This window comes from Meles meles, chromosome 3 (genome assembly GCF_922984935.1).
Source record: "Meles meles chromosome 3, mMelMel3.1 paternal haplotype, whole genome shotgun sequence".
Classification (NCBI taxonomy): domain Eukaryota; kingdom Metazoa; phylum Chordata; class Mammalia; order Carnivora; family Mustelidae; genus Meles; species Meles meles.
In genome coordinates this window covers 166942402-166960526 of record NC_060068.1, presented here as the reverse complement: position 1 = coordinate 166960526, position 18125 = coordinate 166942402, and the positions used below count along the sequence as shown (strand labels likewise).

General features: G+C 35.5%; 1 protein-coding gene across 1 annotated transcript in view; it reads right to left on the bottom strand.

The window, feature by feature from the left end:
- Positions 1-956: 956 nt before the first annotated feature.
- Positions 957-18125, bottom strand: part of CDH12 (cadherin 12) — a 1016740-nt gene continuing 999571 nt past the window's right edge. The window contains exons 10-13 of the mRNA XM_045998702.1: positions 14161-14282; positions 10382-10499; positions 5877-6128; positions 957-2216 (exon numbers count right to left, since the gene is read on the bottom strand). Of these exons, the coding sequence (XP_045854658.1) occupies positions 1717-2216; positions 5877-6128; positions 10382-10499; positions 14161-14282 (992 nt within the window). The 3' untranslated portion in view covers positions 957-1716. The remainder of the gene's footprint in view (positions 2217-5876; positions 6129-10381; positions 10500-14160; positions 14283-18125) is intronic.

Sequence of the window (18125 nt, the reverse complement as noted above, 5' to 3'; positions counted from 1 at the left end):
TCTACCCATTTCCCCATGTGTGAATTCTTTTACAATTTTGCAAATATATATATATTCATAAATATTTCATAAATACAGCTAGGTATTGACCACGTTTTCAGGATGGATCTTATAAGCAACCTTTATTTGTTCCTGTAGATAGTCTTAATAGTTCAGTAGTCACATGTATAATTATATTATTAAGAAAATATATTATCACTTCATAGTTATCTGTTTTGTTAAGTGCATTTCTAGATACTGTACAGTTCACTGGAGAGTAAAGTATACGAGTGTAGTTTACTTGTAGGCTTATAAAATCTAACAATTCTCAGAAATCTGCATCAAATTAAAAAGTAAAATTTCTTTAAGAGCACAGGAATTGTATAGAATCCTTTATAGTGGAGTTATTGTAGATGATCGCATAAAGAATTAACTGTGAGATCTGGTATAATAATAATGTTTACAAAGTTGAAGTCCATGTTAATTTAATAAATAAATCAACTGCCTGCTTTTGCATTTGCATTTATTTTAGGAATTAGTCACTGGTTCGATTTTTCTGAAATCCCTGATTTTTCATTTGTTTGGTAATATATAATAAATATTTTTAGACATGCTATAAATCATTCCTGTATATGTATTTTAATTGTCTTTGCTGACAAAAAAAAAAACCACTAGTCTATAAGAAACTCTGAGAAGCTATGTAACGAATTTCTCTTCCCATGTTTAAATTAATGGCACTTTTTTCCTTAAAAAAATTTCATGGAGACACAACTTAAAAATTTTATCTGTGACTGAAGACTTTCATAATCTGGTGATTTGTTAAAACCAACTTTCCACACACCAGCACAGTATGAAGACAAAACCAATATTTATTTTAATGTGGAGTTTCAGCCCTGAGGCCTCTCTTTATCAAGAGGGATTTTTTTTTTAACTTCCTTTTTTTTAATTTTTTTTTTTGAAAAAAAAAAAGGGAACATTTTACTGAACACCTTTAATATGAACTAATATTAAGTTCAAACATTGCTCTTAAAATTCAGGACTTACATAATGAATTTGATAATATCGCATTTATTTCAATTTTCTGAAAGGGTAAGAAAAACAAATGTGTTTTGGCATACAGTTTAAAAAAGAAAAAAGAAACTCTGAATAGAAGAAGATGGAGTTCAGAAAGTATTCTTCTCTCTTCCTCAAGAGGAATTAGAAGTCAGCATGTCACTATTGCTCCTTGACATAAAGATAGTGTCTCTGTTTTCTGTCCTCTGTGTCTCTGAATCCTGCAATGCCATCACAGCAGAGTGTACTGTACACCATTTAAATGATGAGAGTTTCAATAGGCACTTTAGTGGAATTAAGAAAAATCTAACACTCTTCCACCGTGATGCCACATAGCTATCTTCGTTCTAGGTTGTCATGTCAGTAAATTGTATTTAACAGGCCTGAGCTTGTCTCAGTGTGTTTCCAAAATAACAAAACAAAACCAAGCAAGTACACATAATAGGATTTATCTTGTGTTGGCAGAAAAAAAAAAACAGAACTGACAATATGATGAATATAGCAACTTGCTAGAAACCCGATAATCAAAGGATTGTGTCCTATAAAGCCTGATTGTGTGTGTGTGTGTGTGCATGCGTGCACGTGTGTACACGTGTGTGTATGTGTGTGTGTGTGTGATTTCTACTTGTGTTTCTTTTTCTTAAATGTCTCCTTTTGGGTTGTGTTTTATCCTTCACTTTTGCCCTAAGTGACTTTATCGGGGTTATAACTCTCTTCTTCACCAAACATGTCTGCCAAGACTTTAAAACGGGGTCCCCAGTCCGTCAGATAGTCGTAGTCCTGGTCCGCTTCTGTGGTGAGAGAGTCTATAGAGCTTAGGGAGTCTGCTACTGAGCCATTTCCTTCATACGCATATGTTGCCAATGAATCGTACGGCGGGGCGGTTGGGTCCACATCATTCTCCTGCAGCCTTTGATTAATGAAATCCCGTATGTCTGTGTTATCTTCCACCGGTGGTCTCTGACGAGGTAAACAGAGAGAGTCTGGTTTTATATCCCTGCGAATTTTGTTATCCTCAATCACTTTTGGATTTCTCAGAGCACCAATGTCGAAAGCCTGGGTGTCCTCCTCCCCACCTCCTTCATCATCGTAATGGATAACGTTGTCTCTGATGTCTTCTTTAGAGGTCATTAAAGTGTCTTTCTTCTTCTGCCTTCGCAGAGCGACGTACAGCACAACTATGGCTAGAAGACAAAAATGCAAGTTGAGAATGTGCAGTTTGTATCTCCATAAAATCTATCAGGGCTAGCCAACATGTGATTTTCAAAGTAAGCATATTATACAAAAAGGAGCATATCTGTGTTTACTCAACTTCATTTTGAAATTGTAGCTAACAAATCTTAGCCAAATTATTCACAAAATTAAGCAATTACAGTCTTGTATTTAATTTGTTATATCTAAAAATTTAAGTATCAGTTAAAAAGTGTGTGTTACAATTTTTAAAGGAATAGTTGTTGTAAGCATATAGAGAGCTGTATAGTGGTGGTATAATAAAACTTGAATATTAGAACCCATAAATAACACATATTATTCATAGCTAGATTTCCCAGTTGCAACAATTACTTATATTTCTAAGAGACCCAAATTTCATGAGACAATAACTATTAAAAACAATAAACTTTAAAAAGGGAAGAAAAGAAGGAAGGAAAGAAGAAAGGAAGGAAAGAAGAAAGGAAGGAAAGAAGAGTGTAGAGTATAAGGGCCTTCATTTCATAAATCATGAAGCATTTATTTCCGGGCCCCTGGGTGGCTAAGTTAGTTAAGTGTCGGCCCTCAGCTCAGGGCATGATCTAGGGGTCCCAAGATTGAGCCCCGTGTCAGGGTCCCTGCAGAGCAAGGAGTCCGCTTTTCCCTCTTCCTTTGCTCCTCCCTCTACCTCAAGTGCGAATGCTTTCATGTTCTCTCGCTCTATCTCAAATAAATAAATAAAATCTTTAAAAGGGGGGGCAGTTTATTGCCTCTAGAAGTGAATGGGCATGGATTCAAATGATGAAGTCAGTGCTCAACTTTGCTCATCATAAAAGCCCCTCTCTTTTACAGAGGTGGTAATAGGTTGGAAGCCAAAGTGTGTCTGATGTGCTACAGCAGGGTCTAGAAGACTCTCATCCTAAAATTAGGAATTGGAGAAGATTGAGTGATGGTGAAAGCTCATTTATTCCCTCTTCCTCCAAAACTAAAGTTTGACCAAGTTTGGAAAGAGAGAGTTTATCTAGGTAGAGCTCCTGGACAACAGTTTTTTTTTTTTTTTTTTTTTTTTTTTAAGATTTTATTTATCACAAGTAGGCAGAGAGGCAGGCAGAGAGAGAGGAGGAAGCAGGCTCCCTGCAGAGCAGAGAGCCCGATGCGGGGCTCGGTCCCAGGACCCCGAGATCATGACCTGAGCCAAAGGCAGCGGCTCAATCCACTGAGCCACCCAGGCGCCCCTGGACAACAGGTCTTAAAGAGGTGTTTAGACCTCTTAATTCCTCCCAGCACTTAGGGAAATCCAAAAACTAAAAAGATTATTGCTCACACAGAGAGTGGGTGAGAATCTACAAGCCTCATAGAGATGTCCTGTATATAAAATGGCTTTGGAGTGCTGTGACGGAGAAGGGCCCTACTAGGGCCCTACCAGATTCCTAGACACCACAAGACACTCTTGCTTCTCCTCATCCCAGGAAAGATACAAAAATGGCTAAGGATAAGTGGAAAGATCTGAAGGAGTCTGAGATTGGTTAAGGAAGTCCAAGAATAGTTGGATTTTTAAGTACGCCCCATGGCAGGACTCATAGAGCCACCATTCCCAGCCGTATCCTGGCCAGCTCCCATGCTGGAAGTGTGCAGGTACGCGGTGGGCACCGCGGCCGACCTGAGCTAGATCACTCACTACACTATAAGAGGCTCAGAGAGGCCAAAGGTGAGCCTCCAGAACATGCGAAGTCGTGCTAGGTGGCTGTAGAAATACTCTGGGACTCAAGTGACTCCCGGGCAGGAGAGAAGCATTAAAAAGTAACATTTGAAGTCCGGAATTGTGATGCCACCAACTTTGGCTTTGTTCTTCAATATTCCTTTGGCTATTCGAGGTCTTTTCTGGTTCCATATAAATTTTAGGATTATTTGTTCCATTTCTTTGAAAAAAATGGATGGTATTTTGATAGGGATTGCATTAAATGTGTAGATTGCTTTAGGTAGCATAGACATTTTCACAATATTTATTCTTCCAATCCAGGAGCATGGAACATTTTTCCATTTTTTTGTGTCTTCCTCAATTTCTTTCATGAGTACTTTATAATTTTCTGTGTATAGATTCTTAGTCTCTTTGGTTAGGTTTATTCCTAGGTATCTTATAGTTTTGGGTACAATTGTGAATGGGATTGACTCCTTAATTTCTCTTTCTTCAGTCTTGTTGTTGCTGGGGGGAGGTGGGATTGGGAGAGGGGGAGCGGGCTATGGACATTGGGGAGGGGAGGCGAACCATAAGAGACTATGGACTCTGAAAAACAACCTGAGGGTTTTGAAGGATCAGGGGTGGGAGGTTGGGGGAACAGGTGGTGGGTAATGGGGAGGGCACGTTTTGCATGGAGCACTGGGTGTTGTGCAAAAAGAATGAATACTGTTACGCTGAAAAAATAAATAAAATGGGAAAAAAAAAAGTAACATTTGATTTGAGGTTAAACACCTGCTTGCTGGTGTTCGATTTCAGATATACGAATGTTATTCTGAATCCTCCCTTCTAAGGTTCATATCACCAGCACAAACAGATGCCAGTGCTAACTTCTTATAAATTATAAGGATGGAAAGGAAAGTTTTCCTCTGTATACGAGAGTCACTTGTGTGGAGTTAATGTCGATACCAACCAAACTGGACTAGAACGTCAATCTGCAAACTAACATGAGCTTCTCACTTGGTGAATGTTCTCCATAAATTATGATATAATGCCTTGCTCCGTGCTTTACATCCTAGGTTTTGTTTGTTTGTTTGTTTTTTTATCTTAAGATAGAGGTGTGTATCTACATTTGTGGGGCATGTCTAAATGGATTCCATGATGCCCAATTGTACCTCTGTTCCATTTGAATTTCAAGAAATGACTGGCAAAACAGAAAAGCTCTCTCTGGTTTTGTGAACCTGCCAGTGAATTAATAAGTGAAGGGAACCAGCTGAACAGAATTGATGGAAGAGGGAAACCCCTAAAGTAGATTTATATTAATTCTTACAGAGATGTTACAGAATACATTACCTCAGTCCTTTTTCCTTTGCAATGCTTCTAGATATTTCAGTGTGTGGTGTTCTAGTGGGAATGGTTAGAATTTTGATGTGAGGAGATGTGAGCAAAGTGGAATAAGAACTGCTTTTGGCTGGCAGTTTAAACAGGAAAAAAAAAAAAGCAAACTTGGGGGTGTTTTCACTTTCTCTCACTCTTTCCTGTTCTTTCTCTTTTCTTCTTTACTGAACTGGCATTTGAGAGCTACTGTTCATGTAGTATATTTTTGAAGATTATATAATATCTTATTAGGTAGCAACAATTACTGGAATGTACAATGAATTAAAAAAAAAAAACTTTAAAAAACCCACTGCCGTACGTGGGATGTTTGTTACAGAAAATTTCACTGTCGCAAGGGCCACCGGATGATATTAGTTGAAAATCCCCAAGGGCTTGACCATAGTTTTGTGTTCTGATATTTAGATATTAGAAAATTAGCATTACTAAAAATATCATTCAATAGAGACCCTCTTCCTTCTATCCAGATGTGACATCTTCATGAAGAAAACCTGATTTACACGGTAAATTGTGAAGAGACAGGCGAGAGGAGATGGAGAGAGATGGAGAGAGAGAGAGAGAATATGTGATTAATACTGAAACCAACCTAAGAGTATAACAATGCACAGTAGGATTGCAATCAAAGCCCCAGTGCTGAGTCCCACAGGTAGAAAAATTGCTTCCACATTACAAGACAAGATGGTCCCATCAGAGTCACATCTGCAAACTCGAATAGTCATTGTGTTTGTACTGCTCTGCACAGGATAGCTGCTGTCTTCTATTACAACAGGGAGGAAATACAACTCCTGCTGCCTGCGGCTGTATCCATTTCTTCGGGTTTCAATTCCAGCTGTGTTGTCTACAAAACATGACATTTGTGATAAGAGGGTTACTAAAAGCTTCGCTTCAGATCTTAAATTTGTTATAGGATAAACAGTAGGAATCTCTTCTTGCATCAGCAAAAAGGCATCCGAATTTTAATTTTCTTTTATTATTATGAAAGCTGCCAAATGTAATCAAATGCAATCAAAATAATCCTTAAGAAAAGAAGAAACGTTAATCTTGTCGGGTGTAAGAATTCAATTTTCAGTTCAGAAAGAATATAAAACTGTTTATGAGACCAGAGGTATGCTGTGTTAACCCACTTGTGTGCATGCGTGTTGACCCATTTTTTTTTTTTTACATCAAAATCTCATTGAGAAGAAAACGTATCTGTGGGTGTTTGCTTACATGATGGAAGAGCAGAGATTACAAAGCACGAGTCTGCAAAATATCTCCCCTAAGAACCTGTTCTTTAAAATACAACAAATATCAATTTAGCATTTTATTTTTTATTTTTTCCAGATCTATAAAAATTAAGCAGCTTCTCTAGACTCATTTCATTGAGAAAATTTTACTTGACAAGACTATTTTGGGGCACCTGGGTGGCTCAGTGGGTTAAAGCCTTTTCCTTCGGCTCAGGTCATGATCCAGAGTCCTGGGATCGAGTCCCGCATCGGTCTCTCTGCTCAGCGGGGAGCCTGCTTCCCCCCTCTCTCTTCTGCCTCCTTCTCTGCCTACTTGTGATCTCTGTCTGTCAAATAAATAAAATCTTTTTTTTTAATATTTTATTTATTTATTTGACAGAGAGAGAGGTCACAAGTAGGCAGAGAGGCAGGCAGAGAGAGAAGGAGAAACAGGCTCCCCACTGAGCAGAGAGACCCATGCGGGGCTTGATCCCAGGACCCTGAGATCATGACCTGAGCCGAAGGCAGAGACTTAAACCACTGAGCCACTCAGGCACCCCAAATAAATAAAATCTTAAAAAAAAAAAAAAAGAAAGACTGTTTTACATGGAAGATGACTTTGTTATTATATAGAGGAAATTTTTAAAATTGGAAAACACAACATCAAGATGCCAAATGTCGATTATAATATTCCCAGTGAGACTTAGTAATACCGGGTATTTTGATGACAGTAGGAATAAAGAAATGGGGACTCGTTGAATTAACATTGGAATCTTCAACAACTGTTTTGAGTACTTGAGTCTGAGGAAAAGGAACAGTCAGGACTGAATTTGAAATCTGGGTGAAAATTATTAATAAAAATAGGGGTTAGAGAAACTGATATATATGCACTTGAGGAACCATGGATTCAATGTTCCTGAAATGCATTATAACAAAGGACATTCTACCCTTTTGTTAAAGTTTACAGTAGCCCCCCCCCACCCCGCAACCATGGTTTTTCTCTGATTTCAGTCAACCTTGGCCTGGAAGCAGCTGATCCACTTTCTGATGTACAGTCCAAAGGTCATTTCATCTACTCATGTAAGCATTTTATCATCTTACATCATCACAAGAAGAAGGGTGAGTGCAATACGAAATAGTTTAAGAAAGAGAGAGATCCTATTTATGTAACTTTTATTAGAGCATATTTGTACAATTGTTCTATTTTATTCTTATGGCTGTTAGTTACTGTGCCTAATTTATAAATTAAACTTTATGGTATGTGTCTATAGTAAAAGATATGTATGTACAGGGTTCAGTACTATCTGTGGTTTGGTTTCAGGCATCCACTAGGTGTCTTGGACAATTATCCCCTAACAGAGAAGGGGGGGATTACTGTATTTTCAATCTATTATTATTATTGAGATATGACCATACAAAATTCATTGTGCTGTTCATGTTGGGGGAAAAAAGATATTACACCTCATGTCCACTCCTAAAATAGTTTCTACTGAAGAAAGAGGTAAAGTTAATACATATCATATAAACTACAAATATATATATATATATATATATTCACACAATGGAGTATTATTTGGCTATAAGAAAGAAGGAAATATTGCCATTTGTGACAACATGAATTAACTTGGAGGGCATTATGCTAAGTGATAAAAGCCAGACAACGAAAAAGAAATGCTGCACATGGTAACATTTACATGTGGAATCTGAAAAAAAGATTTACAAAAACAAAAAAAGGAACTCCTAAAAGGAGACAGTAGAAATGTGGTTGTCAGGGGCGTGGGGTGGGGAAAATGTGGGAAGATTGATAAAAAGATACAACTCTTGATTATAAGATGAATAAAGCCTGACGATCTAATGTATAACACAGTGACTATAGTTGATACCACTGTAATATAGAATTGAAATTTGCTAAGTGAGTAGAACTTAAATGTTCTAGCCCCAGGGGGGAATTTTTTTTTTAAAGATAAATATGTGAGGCTAAAAAAATATTTCTACTATTTTTAAAAACTTACACTTATACTTAAAATATAACTTTAGATAAAGAAGGTACATAGTAAATGGCATATGAATAGCAAACAATATTCAAGCTGTGAGAAAACACTATGCTATGAGGCAAAATGATCTGATTCATGTTATGATTAATCAGATATATATTTTCCGGCAAAGATTATTTTCCAGCAAAGATACAGTGAGGTAAATAGTCATTTTATGTTCCTGAATGATGTGACCATCTACCTTGTTGCCCAAGCCAGGGATCTGGAAGTCTGATAAGTCTTCTTCTCCGTTGTATTTACATACGGAATGTAGGCAATCTAGCGTCAAGCCCTGTGAATTCTATCTCGATCCGCATATCTCCATTAGCCATTACCCTAATTTAATATCCTCTCACCCACTCCTGCAATAGCATCAGAAATAATCCTAAGTCCTCCTATTATATTTTCCATACTACAACCAAACTGATTTCCTAATGCAACTCTGAACATATTATGCTCTCGTAAATCTTACAAAGACTTTTTTTTAATTTATTTATTTTTTCAGCGTAACAGTATTCATTGTTTTTGCACAACACCCAGTGCTCCATGCAAAACGTGCCCTCCCTATTACCCACCACCTGTTCCCTTTTTGAAGTCATTGGATTTAAGTTATAATCCTTTCAAATGGCAGGTACTTAGGGTGAGCACATGGTCTGATTTGTCTTGGACAACCCTATTTTAGGTGAGCTGTTCTAATTAAAATTACAAATATTGCCCACTTCTATTCTCTATAGTGTTCTAGTTTTCATAACAAAATATGTGGTCTCTCTACTTAGAAGGCTTCTCATATTTGGGACCCTGTTGCCTTTATACACATTCCTCACACCACACTGTTGGATGAAGCAAATTCTTCTGAATTCCCTTCTGTGACAAAATGTCTGATTTCTTTCCTCTAAATATTTGCAGATAAGTAAATTTTCTCAGCCATCCTTTGACTTCTGTCCATCCCATCATCATCATCATCATCATCATCATCATGTCATCACAATTGGCTCATTTGTTCTCTAAGGAGAGAATTTAGTAAGAAATTAGCTTTTTGCTATCCAATACTCTGAACTCAGATGTTTCTAATCCCAGTCTCATAACTATGGAAACTTAGAAGGGATAAAATATCCACAGTTACAGAACTAATAATGTAAGAAAAATTGACCAGTACTTAGCTTTAATATTTGTCATCCTGTGTCCGTTGCATTTTTATGAGTCTAACAGTAGATCTGTAGTAGTGATGGTAGAGCATTGGTGGCGGATACAAAATGCAGATATCATGGTAGAGACAGGAACTAAAATCACCTTGGGTATTGTGTTAAAGGATTTGCACGCATTATTTTATTTAATATAAATGCTATGCCATTGATTCAGTTCACCTATGAGTTTAAAATTATTTAGTATAACTTACTACACTGAGAATCTGCCATTGAGGACATAATGGAGTGGGAACGAAAACCTCTGTCATTCTCATTACAAGCCTGCGTTCTTAACCTGTGCTGTACTCTGTGTCATTCAAATAAACCAGTTACCAAGAAGTTTTCCATTTGTTTGTGCAAGTAATGTGCAGGTGGAACAAATGATATATTTGAAACATAGAAAGCATTCAATTTCCCAGATTGGCTGGTTTTGCTTGAATCATTAAGGGACTGTCCACATTATAAATGGAAGCAATTTGCCTCATCAGATACAATCTATATAGATTAAATATTTAATTTACTGCTAGCTATAGAATTTTATATTTCTTATATATGGATTTTCATATTTTATGAACTTGAGTGCTTTTAGAAAAACATTGATGTCTACCTTTGTGTTGTTTTACAAAGGTACATTGTAAGAGGTAATTTTTTTTTATGTGGTAAACTTACTTCTGAAGTCACGGACTGTAAAATTTGGTTTGATGGCAGCTTCAGGTGATAATCTAAAGGAGAATTGCTGCCCAGCAGGAGAAAGATCTCGGTCTGCAGCGCTGACTATCTGAATTATCTGAAACAAAGTTGAGATGAAACTTGAAGTCAGTCATGAGTTTCAAAGGGAACTTTACATACACCAGGCTAATAAGTTTACCCAATGATGCATGCAAGGAGATAGAAATGACATTTTTAGGATTCATATCAGTGGGCCAATTATTTACAAATAATTTTTATGAACAAATATCTAAGCATTTACAGTTCATAATGGCATAAGTATAATTACAGAGTATGGGGCAATTCCAAATCAATATCAACATAACTAAAAAACACCATTGAAAATTCTCACTAATAAGCAAAATAAAATTAAAATGCACTTGCTTGCATTTTAAACTAAATAAGATACATGCTTTCTAACCTAAATATAAAAATGCTTACTGGAAAGAAAATCTCTGATTATTTAAAAACCCTTGAGATAGCAAAACTTTAGTGTAGTTTTGTTTGTGAGAATGCATTTTATTTTCATAAATAAATAAAATGATGAGAAAGAGAAATACAAAGGATGTAAATCTGTTTTTATCCTATGTTTGTTTTTCCCCAGCGAGCAAGAATACTAAGTGTATTTTCATAAAGTTTTTTTTTTAAGAACTAAGCACTAGCAGCCCGGTTTCAAATTTTTTCTTAAATCGCTTCCATAGGTTGTGTGTTTAATAGTTAAAATTCTGATACTTCAAGAAAATGCCCTTAAGAATTTGGAGATTAAAAATAACTTCTGAGAGCCAAACTGTGAAATTGATAATTCACTACATAGATAAGCAAATTATAATACCTTTGAGGTTGCATTTATTAATATATCCAAAGGCTTTGCGTCAGAAAGGATTTCAGGAAATGTGTGTAGAAGAGAGTGAGAGTAGAGTACTGCTCAGGTGGTTACTCCCTTAGACGAAATTTGAATTTACCAAAGGAAGACCTTACATTTCAGGTACTGTGTCTTGGTCACAGCGGGCAAAAGCATACATCGTGTGTTCTTAGATTGATACCATTAAGTACATGATTTTTTAAAATATTTAATTTATTTACGACCTTTTGTTTTCATTCCATGGCTAAAACTCAATCTTCTTACTATGTTCTACCTCCCCATAGAGTTGAGTGCATGTACACACGCTCACTCACAAGTATATATTCAGTGCCTTTGAGGTCCTGGTGCCATATTAGTAATTTCTAATTTGACAAATCGGTTTTCTAATGAGAATTTCAGTTCCCTGATGCAGTGGGAATCGGTCACAGTTCTAGAAAACTTCAACTTACATAACTTCACCTAAACTCACATGTTCAGTCAGATCGTTATATCCCATCCATTAATTTTCTGTAAATTATTAGGGGATTGGTTTGCCAGATGTTCTGTTTTGCCTTTAACTGCTATAGCCAAGCATAATCATTTACTAAATTAAAGTTATTTAACATAAAAAAATCAAGAACATAACTTTATAATGAAACAATGTCCTTTCAAACAGCAGACAGAGAAGAAAGTTTTGGCATAAACAGGCGCTTATCTGGAAGTGACACTTAGGAGTCATTGCCCTAAGGAAAAAAATAACTCTCCTACTTCAATATTCACTATATATACTATTGTTGATTTAGATAGCATCATCTTTCTCGCTTTTCTCTTGTCTCTTGATAGATAACACATGCATACATATATATAAAAATGCATATATATATATATAAATATATATATATATATATATATCCAATTATAGGCCAGAAGAGATAGAGAGTTCCTATGCAGAGTTCCTAGACAATGGCTAAAATGCCTTGGGTTAAAAGTAGAAAATTCTCACATACCATACTCCCCGAAAACTCAAGGAACAAATGTGGCCCAGTAAAAAACCCAATAGGCATTTATTAGAAAAAGAACCTCCAAGGACCCCACACAGATTGTTTACCACTTTGTTCAGATCTAAGAAAACCAAGTTATCTTGGGTCATTTCTACTTTTCCCAACTTTTCAAACTCTTCAATTTACCAGACAAGCAGAGAAGCATCAAATGGAGTTCTATTTCCAAAGGACTTTCATTCGGTGCATTACAAGAGTCTGATCAATAGAAAATAATTAATATCCCTAACTATCTAAAAAAAATAGAGGACTGGGTTTTGGGAGTGAGAGTGGAAGGATCTGGAAAGTGAGAAATTGCTAAGTTATGGAATTTCAGAAAACCTCTTGTAACTTCTCAAATAACCAAAATGGTTTATTATTTGTTTAAACATTGATGTAGCATTAACTCTTTTAGACACTGAAGTGGGCACTGGCCTTATCCCACGTAAATTGTGGCACATTTAAGGTGATAAAGGGTTAATCTTCATTTTAATGCATTTCTGTGTCTATTCAAAGTTAAGGATGCAAATTTTTCTATAAATAAGTCATGCTGTAATAAAGTTAATATTTCCCCAAATTATCAGAGAAAGCACTAGAGCAGCACAGTCCACTAGACGTTTCTGTACTGATGGAAATATTTTATATCTATATGGACAAAAAAATGGTAGCCACTTATTACATACAGCCATTGAGCAAATGAAATGTGACTAGTAATAAGGAGAATACTGATTTTTAATTTTATTTAATTTTAATTTAATAACTACATAGCTACTAGACATCACAGGATTAGGATTATGGAACAGATTTTTCTACATATAAACAGATTATCTAGTATAAAACATTCAAATTGAAACAAATACTGAAGATTAAAGAATAACCTTTTTCAATAAAGATACTGTTTCAAATATCAATATTTTTTCAGTAGTAATTAAAACTTTAAATTTACTTAAATGAATAGTTATGCTATTTAAAGGTGGTTAAAATACAAAATGAACCAAGCATACTGATATATTTTTCCTTTGAAACTTAGGTGCACAGTATTGGATTAATCATATTCTTATTTCATGACATACTCTCATCATTTTTTCTTGCTTGATTCAGTCATTATATCATATCATCATATCACATTATAACATATGTTATTTTATTCATCCATCTATAATAGTCTAGGAAAAAAAAAAAAAACTGGCTACCCAACACCAACACCAACACCAACAATCACATTAAATCTAGGATTCTGACAGTAACTTTTATAACCGGGTGGTCATCCCTCATGACATCTTCCATTAGAACCAGAACAATATTGACTTAATAAGGAAAATGTAATTCAGAGATTTTGAATAACCCAGATGTTCTACTCAAAGCCACTAGAGAAAGAAGCCTTACATTTTTAATGGGCTACAGAGCTTTTCTGAGATACCCCTTCATAAAGCATGTGAGCAAAGCAAGAAACACTGTAGAAGAAAGCACTCTAAAGTTGTGTGCTTGCAAGGTTTATGGTCACAGTTTCCATAGAAATTCCATAGTAAAGGAGTGAAAATAGAGCAGATTTGTAATCTTAGACTTTTAGTTATATGAAGAATATTCACTAGACCATCATCACTTTATCCATCGGGATGTTACTTCTGCATTCATAAATACACCCCTAATTATAAGGTTAATATCCCCTATTTTTTTTAATGAAAACATATGATCCAGGGAAAAAAATCTACCTATCCCTCGATCATTATCAATATCAATGTTGATATCGATATTGATGTGTGTGTGTGTGCGCACGTGCATTTATGTGTGGTCTTATACCCTGAAACATATTCATATAGTAGGTCTTTTTATGTTATTAGTTAACAATATTGATAAGATACCTGTCCTGGTTTGGCATTTTCACACACAGCTGTCTCATATGGCACAGATATCTCTGGAGGAAATTCATTGACATCTAAGACATTAATCAATATGTTGACTTTACTGCTTAATAATGGGTTACCTGTTGAAAACATAAAAAGAGAACAGACAATTATAAAATCAGGTCATTTATTGCTCTTATACTAAATAGTATTAAACTGTTTTTTTTTTTTTTTTTTTAAAAAGATTTATTTCGGAGAGAGTGTGTGTTGAGGTGGAGTAGGGAGCCCAGAGAGAGAGAGACAAGCAGGCTCCCTACTGAGCACAGAGCCCAGTGCAGGGCTGCATCCCAGACCCTGAGATCATGACCTGAGCCAAAATCAAGAGTCAGAGGCTTAACCAACCATCCCTTAATATTACTTTTTCTAATCAGCTATTATAAAGAATCTAAATGATCCTTCCTTTATGGGAAACTCTGCCATGTGCCAAATATAAATGATAAAAGGATGGGTGAGTATGGTATCAATGTTTTGCTGTTGGAGGACTAGCAGTGCATCATACCAGTGTTTATCCCTGAAATTCAACACCACCGAAGTTAAGGTCAACTGTCTAGCTAGTATTTTACCAAGCATGTAGCCATCATACCAGAGTTAGTTCACAGAACCAACTTTCACCAGTAGTGATAATTTTCACTGGATAACATGTTTTCTATGTTGCGTCCATATAATTAAAACTTCATTGGGTAGGATCATCTACATATTTAAAAAGTTCTTTCAAAATGATTCTTCCTGAAAAGGATGATAAAGTACAAGGAAAATGAAGGAGACAGGGCTTTTATAAATAAAGATTTAAAAAACACACTTAAGGAAGTAGAAGACATAGTTTATGGAAAGCTAGGATACACGCCAAAATGACTTGCTGGTGATAAGAAAAGAAAGAATAAACAAGATTTTCTTCCTACAGTATATCTTAAAAAAGTGTTGTTTTGAAAAATTACTAAGTCCCATCACAAGTTTTAGCCCCAGCCCTTGATATATTACCTGCCTCCCTGTCATTTGCTGAAGAAGACTCAAAACAATTAAATTAGTAAGGCATAGCATGCACAGCTTACATTTTCTGCTTTAAAATTTTACCATATGAAATTTTACAGGTGGATAAACTGCCCCAAATTGTTGAAGGACCTTGTATAGAGTCACACATTTAGGGGAATGAGAAATTAAGGTTCAAATCCAGGACTATGGAAATCCAAATACCATGTGTATGCCACCAGACCTTCTCTATGGATTGATTTAAGTGTTTAACCTTCATCTGCAGTGCTACTGAAGAGTCATAACACTAGTATTCTTTGAGACTTCTATTTGGATTCTTTGGAAGAAGCATACAAAATCTCAACACATGACTGATTCTGCCAACTCTCCACTATCTTGCTGTGCTAAAATTTATTAGAAAACAATAAGCACTATAAACAGTATTATAATAAATGTTTACATATTCACACATGATGCTGTGAAACCCATCATCATGTAGCAGGACACACAAAGATAACACAAAGTAAGGATGAATTGTATGTTCTGTAATAGGGGATGTGCTTAAAGAAGGTGTATCGGTAATCTCGGGAGATGGGTGCAGAAAATATCTATGGTTTAAAAATTAATATTGGCCACAGGGAATTATCTTATTTGGTAGAAAATGTTGGCTGTTTTCACAAGCTATTTAATCTACCTTTAACTTGATTTTTCCCTATAAAGCACACAGTATTACAGTCCTAAATTCATAGGTTTGTTGTATTAAATAAGTGGTGGTGTTTTACAAAACGTTAGCTCACCTTTGGTAAATTACATTATTCATTACCAAGTGCACTTCTTGGAGGTTATCTAGCTCTGTATCTATTTTTGGATCAATTACTCCTATAGCATAATATGTAGATAAGATTCAACGATTTGGTTATATTTGGTTCACTTTCCTAAGAAGAAACTGGAAATTATCAAAAATAACAACAAAATTTTAAAAGTGTATGCCTAATATTTTATAATGCTTACAGTGTACCTATACTAAAGTATGTTACATAGATTAAGTCTTTTAAGGTTCACAGTAACTCTGTTATAGACACTATTATTATCCCTATTATTGCATGTTTATCTCTGAGGAACAGAAAGGGGATGTGACTCTTCCAAAAGTCACAATTTGGTGTCTGTTGGCCATCTGGATGTCTTCTTTGCAGAAATGTCTGTTCATGTCCTCTGCCCATTTCTTGATTGGATTGTTTATTCTTTGGGTGTTGAGTTTGCTAAGTTCCTTATAGATTTTGGATACTAGCCCTTTATCTGATATGTCGTTTGCAAATATCTTCTCCCATTCTGTCAGTTGTCTTTTGGTTTTGTTAACTGTTTCCTTTGCTGTGCAAAAGCTTTTGATCTTGATGAAATCCCAATTTGGAAGTAATAAGATGGGGTTCTAGTACCAAATTCATGCTCTTAAACTCAAATATATATTGTGAATTAGAAAACAACTAAAATTTATCTAAATTATCTAAAAACAGCTAAAATTAAAATTGAAAAAATAGACAACAAATTAATATTACAGATTAGTTTAGGAATGTATATGAATTACTTAGCCTATTCAATTTCTGCCAACATAAAAATCAGTTTCCACTTTCTATTTTGCATGGTATATAAAGTGCAAGTCCCGAGGCCACATAAAGAAGAGAGCTTTGTGTGTATTGTTCATTTGTGTTTAGATTTTGTTTGTTTATTTGAGAGAAAGAGGGAGAGCATGAGTTGGGGAGGGGCAGAGGGACAAGGGAATTGGGAAAGCAGTAACATTTCTGTTCAAGAACTACCATACTTAAGCAATGAATTTTTAACAAGAAAATGTAATTTGTTGGAGTCATATAGACTTTTTTTTCATTTATGCATATAATTCAGAAAATTAAGTTGAGGAACTAATGACACTTTTTCATCTGACTCATCTAATCTGTATTTGGGACAGCAATGATGAAATTTTTGTAATCACAACTTAGCATGAGCATTATTATAACATTTTCGCCGTGCAGAAACTAGTTATCACTGAATACTTAGGGGGAAGTTTCAAATATAAATTTAGTAAATTTTATTTTATTTTACTTTTTAAAAGATTTTACTTATTTGTTTGACAGACCGAGATCACAAGTAGGCAGAGAGGCAGGCAGAGAGAGAGAGGAGGAAGCAGGCTCCCTGCTGAACAGAAAGCCCGATGCGGGTTCGATCCCAGGGCCCTGGGATCATGACCTGAGCAGAAGGCAGAGGCTTTAACCCACTGAGCCACCCAGGCGCCCTTGTTTTATTTTTTTTTAATTTAAATATTTTATTTATTTATTCGACAGAGAGAGAGAGATTGAGAGAGAGAGCATGCAGAAGCAGGGGGAGCAGTAGGCAGAGGGAGATGCAGGCTCCCTCCTGAGCAAGGAGCCCGATGCAGTACGAGATCCAGGATCTGGGATCATGACCTGAGCTGAAGGCAGGTGCTTAATGGACTGAGCTACACAGGCATCCCTAAATTTAGTGAATTTTAAATAACCAAAATCTTACATGACTAATTGCTGTGTTCTTTGTAGTCAAATCATTTACGTTCTAATTATTATTGATGCATGTTGCTTATATTTAATAACAAGCTTATTAATAGTTTTTGGCTCACATAATCTAATCAAGAAATCGTTTTGTTTTTATCCCTTGTGCTTTCAAAAGTTCTTTCTCCATCCCTTGATGGTATCTCAGTGAGCTCCATGAGCTTTCTGGGTCAGTCTGAGTTAGAATTCCCTTATTAGTACTATTTTCAAGTATAGTTTCAATTAAGAAAACAAAAAGTAAAGCCCAAATTTCAAAAACAAGGAATAAGGGGAAAAGGTCACTGTTTATCATAAATGAGTTAAAGTACTATATAGAATACTATGAATTTTTGCCAAAAACTTGTCAATGTAAATGAACTGAACAAATTCCTAGAAAGACAC